Source organism: Triplophysa rosa, linkage group LG16 (assembly GCF_024868665.1).
Source record: "Triplophysa rosa linkage group LG16, Trosa_1v2, whole genome shotgun sequence".
Classification (NCBI taxonomy): domain Eukaryota; kingdom Metazoa; phylum Chordata; class Actinopteri; order Cypriniformes; family Nemacheilidae; genus Triplophysa; species Triplophysa rosa.
The window spans coordinates 9,834,912-9,843,487 of NC_079905.1; the positions used below are offsets into that span (position 1 = coordinate 9,834,912).

An 8,576-nucleotide genomic window follows, 5' to 3' on the forward strand; every position below is an offset into this window, starting at 1 on the left:
GATGAAGTTATATGGAGTTCTTTGTTTCTCAGTATGTTGTTATTGGATGGATAACTGCAAATCCAGAAAATGTGGAAATGGTGAAAAGCTTTGTCAAATAAAAAAAAACAGATATTTGCTGATTTGTTATCTATACTGTAGAATTATACTGTGAACTGTAACAGAAAAACATACAGTCTTTTCATCATATCAATGCATAAAAAATCTGGATGTTTGTTCCATAATACAAAGTTTCATTTAATCAGCATTTATAGATGTATTGTGAACAGTCCAGTGTCTGTTGAATTTCAAATCAAACTCCAGGAGTGACATAAAGTCATCCAACGGCAATTTGTAAGACTGACAGCATAAGAAGACACCTGAAAACTGTGATAAAAATCGAGGTTATCACATAAATTAATATTTTTTAACTTTACCTAAATGCATGTACAAATATTACTCTTGCATTGCTTAAAAGTGAATATGAACTTGTTTTCTTTGCAGTAATTAAGGTCTGAAAAATACAGAGCATCTTTTCTGTAATTTTGACCTGTTTCTCCAGTTTTGATTTTCTGCAAATAAATGCAAATAGAAACCAATTTTATTTCATATCTGGGATAAATATAGTTAGTAGTTCACAAAATAAAACAAAAATGTTAGTTTTACCTAGACACGGAAATTCAGATTTTTTTTTTAAATGGTCTCTTATTGTTTTCCGTGGCTGTATAGTCTGAGTGTAAAATAAAATATTAACAGATTTCAGTGACAGGTAAGTGAAATAACAGTCTGTTCTTGCCATCTGAGATAGACCTCCCATATTTCATTTCTCTCCTGCTGATAGCATTTATCAGCAAAATCCTGATAAATACAAAATATGCAACTTAAGCCTGAGCATAACTAAGCTGCAAAGGTGGACAGGATTACCGGGGCCGGCCGGGACAGACATCAGACTGTGTTGCCATAAAGGGCCATTAGTCTGTTGGCAAACTGTACCTCAAGCTCCAGCTGACAGGCCTTTTCAAGAAAGACAGATGAAAATATGAGAGTAAAATTCCTATTGACAGACACTTGAATTAGGGAGGTAGAAAGATGGGTTGGAGGAAATGCAAAACTGTGTTCATCATTGAACCCACCAAAAACAGTTTGAAACACACAAGCATAATGATTTTTTAAAATGATAACATATTAAAATCATAAAAAGCATAAAGATTTAGACTTGGGTGTTTACAGATTTCATAAAACTGAAGCTTTTTTTAATTAAAACCCACATTCTTTCGAAAGCATGCATCATTTTTTGTCTTTCTCATTATGGAATGAATGTTTCGCATTGCAGTTCACAAAAAAAGGATATCATCTTCATCTTTGCACATAAGAAAGCACTCAGACTTATTTGGCGTTCTTCTGTTAATGCTGAATGAAAGAAGCCGTTATCTCATCGAACGATCTCGGACAAGCAGACAGCAGCATGTTCTGCTGTATTGTCACTTTCACTTGCAGAGGTAGAGTCGTGTCAATAATCAGAGGCAGCGATCAGTCAGATGGGAGCTGGGGGTGATGATGGCTCTGCTCACCCCACTGCTCCTCTGTCCTGTGAGACCCACCTGTCCTCATCCCAAGACCCCTCAGGCCATATTGTGATCTCCGTCCTGATAAGGGCCGGTGGAAGCGAGACTGCCAGACTGGCCGGGCAAGGTTGGAGCCTCTATGAGAATTCTGTATGATACTGTCCTGGAGGGGCCAATGAAAGGCATTCTCACATACGAAGAAAGGCTGCGAGTCAGTCTGGGCAGCCCTGCTGTCTGCCCCCCTCCCCATCTCCTGAGACTCCAGGCGCCACAGTGTAACTGCAGTCTCAGGTATGCTCTGCGTAAGAGATTCCCAGGCCCTTACCTGAGACTGGAAAGATCCTTTCACTTTATTCCAAGGGGTTGTAGTCTTCAGCGGTTATTTTGATGCATGATTCAGTGAAAATCTGGATCCAGAATGTCAGCAGCTATCCTTGTCTCCACGTCTCTTCTTGTATATGAGCTGTTTTGTTGCGAATAAGCTAGACCTGTCTGTCAAAACGAGTACACTGTCATCATCCCGTCTGAATTGCTTCCTCTCTCTGTCTACTTATAGACTTTGGGTGATTACAAAATAATTAGAAAATAGAATAAGTAACTGGGATCTCAGTTGAGGTTTTCGTCGTCTGACGGCGAATTTGGAGCCACAGGACAATTTTCATTGTAGCACATGTGGTTTTGTGGAGTAAGTGGCGTCTTTTATCTAGACTAAAGTTCTCGCCTGCGGCTTTCAGATTGATGGCACCTTTTTTCTTTGTGCATAATGTTTCATGCATAATTTCATATTCGCTAAATCAAACCATTTTTATTGGCAAACATTGACATAATTGCAATTCCATCATGTAATATTGTGTATAAATAAATAAAAATGGGATTCGTCCTCATAAACACGGTTTTAAATAGAAAAACAAACTGTTCACAAAAGCATGAAAATCCACTGAAGGGTGATTTTAATGACCTTATTTAAATGACTTTAAATATATTGCAAGTAAAAGCTGGATGGGGTAAAATAAATTATACACAAGCATTTAGAGAATTACTAAACACAATAAGGCCTATTCAGCCACAACCATTATGCAGAGCCTTCAAAAAATAAACACTTCAAACAGTTTGGCTGGCTCATATATAATAAAGGCAGAGAACGCCCTTGTGCGTGTAAAAGAGCTATGAACTGTGTATTATCAGCAGAGCTAATTGCGGCTCTGCGCATGCGTACAGCTAATCCCGTATTACACCGAGCGTGAATGAGAAGCTGTGTTGAACGGCTGCGTTACTAGCAAAACATGTCAGAGAAGAAACAAACTGTGGATTTGGGGTTGTTGGAGGAGGATGATGAGTTCGAAGAATTCCCTGCAGAGGGTAAGTGAACTAAATTTTCGCGTGTATTTGAAATACCTTTTTATTTGAGGGTAAATAATTAACGTCCACATAACACAGTGACTCAGCTAGCAAACTAGCATTGCTATGCTAACAGGCAATACATTATTTATGTTATTCAGCAAATGGTTTGTTTTACGGTTTTTGGAAAGGAATTAGATTTATAAAATATGCTGTACATCAATAAATTGTTAGGATTATTATAATTTACAGGTGATATGAAACGGCAACAACAGTAGTATGACTCTCATTATCGGCTAGCAAGTTTAGCATCTTTATAGCTAACGTAATAAGAGTATTTAACGTTACATTGAAGAAAGTGCCTTGTTTACTCGACACTTTCGACACAATAGTTAGAAGTATGGGCTGACGTTGCTGATCTTTATGCTATTTAAGAGAAATTAACAAACAAGAATACTGTTTCACGTTTTGTGTGCTATATACGTGTAGTCAAAGGCTAGAAACAGGTCTATGTACAAACGAATTTTGATGTCAACCCTTGTTGTGTCACCCGCAGACTGGACAGGCTGCGATGAAGATGAGGACGCCCATGTTTGGGAAGATAACTGGGATGATGACAATGTAGAGGACGACTTTTCAAATCAGTTAAGGTAAGTTTTACATGTGACCATGTATTTTTTTATTTCTTTAATAAGATTGTTACACTTAAAGTATAGAAGTAAGTATATAAAATAAAGAGAACGTTCACACCAAAATTTAAAATTTAAATTACTCTTATTCTGCGCTATTCTAGATGTATTGGGTATATTACTTATATTTCGTCCTTTCTTCAGTTTAACACTAAAATACATTTGTATATAAAAATGCTTCATAAAGGTCCAAAAAGCACATACATCCTTTATAAAAAGTTTTCGACTCAACAGTGAATTCTGTGTTTGTGTGTGTGAAAAAGCTTAATATTTTGAACTTGTTTAGGTAAACTGGAAACAAAAAAGCTCATAAAAAAACTAAATATGGCAGCATGTCAAAAACTTCAATCTTATGAGTGTAATTTTGTAAATTATGAGAGCATTTTCATTTTTTGTGTGAACTGTTCCTTTAATAATCTAACACAATTTAGTTCATCCACTTCTTTCAAATTTATAAATCTTACTAGTGATAACATGTTTAGAAATGTGCCGTCTCCTAGTGCTAGAATCTACTGTCCCAAAAAAATGTAAAACCAACACTTTTTCCTAAATGATTTGGTGTGGTTACACTCATTTAGAAGAAAACAGTCCCTAAGGAATCTAATACTGCATTGGCTAACCAACACCTATGGTGGCCTCAAACCACATTTGCAAACTTTCCTACATGTGAGGACTTCACCAAATATAGCCATTAAATATGCTTATGTATTAAGTAAAAGAATGAATAGATTACTGTGTCAAATTGTTGCCAACTTCCCATGCGTTGCCCATATTTATTCCCTCATGTTCCCCACATCAGTAATTTTCTCCTAAAGCCAAAAAGCTTATTTATGTATTTATCACGGTATCCTTCTGAATTCAAAAAAGTTTTTATTCACCCGTTTGTGTTGATCGTGACGTAATTCTTGGATTATGAATAATTAGATGTAAAAAAAGTTTAAATAAGCAAAACTGTTTTTGCACACTTTTATCAAAATTTCACAAGCTTGTGAAAAATTTAACTCTATCTATTTATTAATGGATTGTAGTTTATTTTTTGTAACTGTTCCCTTTTTGTTCTTTCACTCGCAGAGCGGAGCTTGAAAAACACGGATACAAGATGGAAACCTCATAACAATGGATTACTAAAATTAAATTTTTCCACATTTAAATATTGTCAGTTCAGGCTGTCAATATTAAATGTGAATTGTTTTATTACTTCTGTAAGAAGCCCAAAATTGTAAAATGGTGAGTTGCAAAACCAGATATCAATGTGTTTTTTTCTTCCCTTATATACCAAACACGTGTTCATAATTGTAATAAAAAGATGTTTTCCCTATTCTGTTTAAGTTTGTTTTATATTTATTATCTTGGTGGTTCTTGGTGCATCTGTTGTTGTTTTTCAATTTTCAGCATTGTTTTGCATGATTACAATTGCAATCCAGTACTTGTAAACATATATCCAAATAGACCTGAAAACCACTGGAAAGTCTTGTAAATATTATTAGACTGGGAGCAGATCTGTGTATAACATTCACCAAGATGCAGCAGCACACGTGCACTGAGGGGCTGGAGGACTTGAGCAGAAACTGCTCTGCTGTGCCCTGACACTTCCCTCTGAGCCCATGGGGCTTGGCAGAGTCTCTGGTGGGGAGATTATCCAGTGAAGTGTTTGTCAGATGCATGGAGGTGGTCACAGCGTGAGGCCCCAACCGGTCCTGCCTGGGCCTGCCCACTCCTGACCGAGCCCCGCTCTTCACAGCAAGAGCTCCCACACAGAACCAGAGGCCAATTTGCCCAGCCACAGTCCCCTAGCAAAATGATTTCCATGGATTTGTGGCTCCGAGTCCCAGGGTCATAATAAGATGAAATCGATGCCATATAGCATCTCCTACCGCAGAGGAGTCGACCACTGCTTCGCTTGAATCTAAGTTTTAAAGCTTCCTTCCTGTGCATCTTTTTTACCCACTAACTAAACATTTTAGGGCATCTTTAGTGGCAGTTATCACTGAAATTTCTTGTGCTTAGAAACCAGCATGTTTTGCTAAAGTTTACCTTTTTGAAGGGTGGCATCCTCTTGCTCAACTATGTTGTTTAATAGACCCGTTGTTGACTGCGACTTTAATGACCTGATGTCAAATTTCAGATTACGTCGTCCTTTTTTTGACATCGGGGACACCCACGTCTCGCAGGCACACAATCATAACATGTAAATCCACCCATGCCCCTCAAAATAAGTGCTCTGTGCTGGATCATTATTTTAATTGTTGGAGAGTCATTGAGGTGTGAAAATCATTAAGTGAGAGCAACAGTGGAGATTCCAGGCCTATTTTGTTTGTTCCCAAAGGCGGAAGATTGGCCTCTTGTGTTTGAGCATGGTGGGTCTTTGTGGCTTCCCCTTAAGTCAGTTTCACAGTTCATGAGAATGATTAGGCAGGCACAACCCTTAGGCCTGTATAGAATTTTCCACTATATATATTTTTTTGTACTTTCCATAATTGCTTGTGATGTTGAATCGGTTATATTTTGTCAACAGGCTGCTCTGCTGACCTAAAATCAATGACAATAAATCTGAAGTTTCAGTTCTAATACTTTGACATTTTTATAGGCCCTATGTAAAAAAATATATTATCAAATGTTACCCAGTCTATGAAAACCCAGTTGAAGTCATTTTTTGTGATTTACTGTTTTCTGTAATATCATTCTAGGCCAACATCATGTTAATAAGATTCTGTGAAAATATAATATCGATATATTTAATATTGACAGTAAAGCCATGCTAAAGATTAAAATCAAAGTGAAATAATGGTTGAAATAAAAGTTAGATGCTCATGATCCCTGTTAAATTATTATCACAAATATCGTGGCTGTTCTTCTGGAAAAACATCGGATGTCCAAATTAGCAGAAACATTAATCCTTTAGGACTTTTTAAATTCTTCTTAATGGTTAACCTTCTATATGGTTTTCTCAAAATATGAAGATACGAGTTTTCAGAAGGCGAGCAGATTAAACACTGCATGTTATCCAACCCGGCTACAAGTAGGCCTATACCTGATAAAAGTCATAAATTGCGATGTTGGTCATAATATGCAAACCGGATTGCTCGCTTTTATTTACTGATATCCTATTTCCATCTTATTTGTTTATTTGATGGTGTTCTATCACGCGCGGATGAGCGTTGTGGTCGCACCAGGGCGCACTCGACCGCAGCGAGCATCTCCACCGCAAGCCAAGTGAAGACAGGGGGCTGTCGTGAAGGGAGCGCGCAGCTGCTGCAATAATAGGCCTAATTGCACGTTTCTTTTGTGGGTCTGAAATTAGTGGCAGAGCAGAGCTACAATGCCCCAACCTCGAGTAAAAAAAATGATTCACAGGGGCAACTGTTCAGCAGCGCGGCCCATCACCACCACCCACAGCTCCCTGTCCCACACCTGCACTCACCCTCGCTAAAGTAAACACAGATAATAAGGTGTAATTACTTTAAAAATAATAACGAGAGCCCTCCATGTGACAATGGCTGGCCTGTTTACCGAGGGTGGAAAATAACTTCTGAAGACCCAGATGAGGGTTCTCCCATTGAGAGACCCTAAAGGAGACGTGTAGCAGCGTAAGTGAGTGTGTTAACCTAATTTCAGCCTCCGTTCTCTCCATACATATTTCTTTGTATGTCTTTCGTATTTCACTGTATGGACATTGGCACTGAACAAAGAAATCACTTACTGTCATTTTCGCTGTGGTTGCTCTTCTGTTCAGTTTTTCGGCTTAAAGCTCATTGTGACATTTAGATTTGTTACCGTTACGTAGATAGCCTAAGTGTTTTGCTGAGTCACCACAAATACAAAGCAACAGATTTTACGTAATTTTGTTTTCATAAAGTAGCTGGCTTTTTCGAAGCTTCCACTCAGGAAATTGCTTTTATTGATGTTGGGAAAAGGCAGAAAGTTATCATTCCTAAAAGCCTAAAAAAAATGTTTTCTAAAATATAATCCTCAACACAAAAGGTCTATGAGGAATCTTGATGTACAATTGTTCAATAACATAAGGCATAAAAAGTTTCAAGGACCAAATTTTAAATGATAAAAAGGAGTCTGGTCTGCTCTGCATGTAAACATTTTCCATCATACATCATTTTATAATACACTGTCTCTAATGTAGACCTATGCAGTTTTATGTTTTCATAAAAATATTTAAAGTCTTACGTTTTTCATAAAATTAAAACAAATTTTATGGCACTATTACTTAAAACTAATCTTTGCGGATATGTTTTTGTATTACAGCAGCTTGAATTTTAGTCATTTATTGGCTGTTGTTTAAAGATTAATGCAGACTTAAAAATAGTCCTTAAATGAGGGTTAACTGTCTTATTATTAATATGCCAGCAATTTCAAGTTTATTTCAAGTGTTTTATTTATTTATTCATGTAGATCCCTACTGGGCTCTTCTAGTGCAGTGATACCCAGCAATTACGGATTGTTTTTATTCTGTTGCATACTTTAAGCGTGAACAGCATATCAAGGCAACACACTGCACTTAATAACCCTGGACAGTCAGGACAAAAGCACATCAAGATTTGTTAGGGCAATTAAACACTCTTAATGTAATCATCGCCATCGAATTAGCAGAGCTTTGATAATTGTTATTAATGAATCATCTCATTTGCTCAAGCACTCTCATTTCCACAATAACTGTAAGGTAGACTCCTGATGACCTCTCAGGTGTGAGGAACAACAATCTTTAATGCTTATTCCTTTGCTTTGATGCTTATTTCTTACTTTGACACATCTTCCCTAAAGGTTCATGCATACAGTACAGTAGTATTATTTACAAGAATAATTGTAAAGTCAAAACTATACAAATAGAGATATGGGAGTTAGATTAGAAAGGTTTTAACAGCTCAAAGCATTTTATGTTAAAAGGTTTCCAACACTGGAATGGTTTCTAAGCAGTATTGAAGTTTGTACATGAGCTGCATTTCATTCACAAAACTTTTTTTTATATAATTTTTATTTTGTAAAGAAATATGTA

General features: G+C 36.9%; 1 protein-coding gene across 1 annotated transcript; it reads left to right on the forward strand.

The window, feature by feature from the left end:
- Positions 1–2,757: 2,757 nt before the first annotated feature.
- sem1 (SEM1 26S proteasome subunit) lies at positions 2,758–4,889 on the forward strand. Its single transcript, XM_057355016.1, has 3 exons — positions 2,758–2,903; positions 3,439–3,532; positions 4,643–4,889. Exons 1-3 carry the CDS (start codon positions 2,828–2,830, stop codon positions 4,683–4,685), a joined length of 213 nt encoding a protein of 70 aa, XP_057210999.1. The 5' UTR covers positions 2,758–2,827; the 3' UTR covers positions 4,686–4,889.
- The last annotated feature ends 3,687 nt before the right edge of the window (positions 4,890–8,576 follow it).

Bases quoted from the DNA above. Each gene is read 5' to 3' on its own strand.
- sem1 (XM_057355016.1), top strand. From the start codon at position 2,828: ATGTCAGAGAAGAAACAAACTGTGGATTTGGGGTTGTTGGAGGAGGAT. The intron at 2,904-3,438 runs GTAAGTGAACTA...TGTCACCCGCAG, and splicing joins CGAAGAATTCCCTGCAGAGG to ACTGGACAGGCTGCGATGAA. The intron at 3,533-4,642 runs GTAAGTTTTACA...TTTCACTCGCAG, and splicing joins GACTTTTCAAATCAGTTAAG to AGCGGAGCTTGAAAAACACG.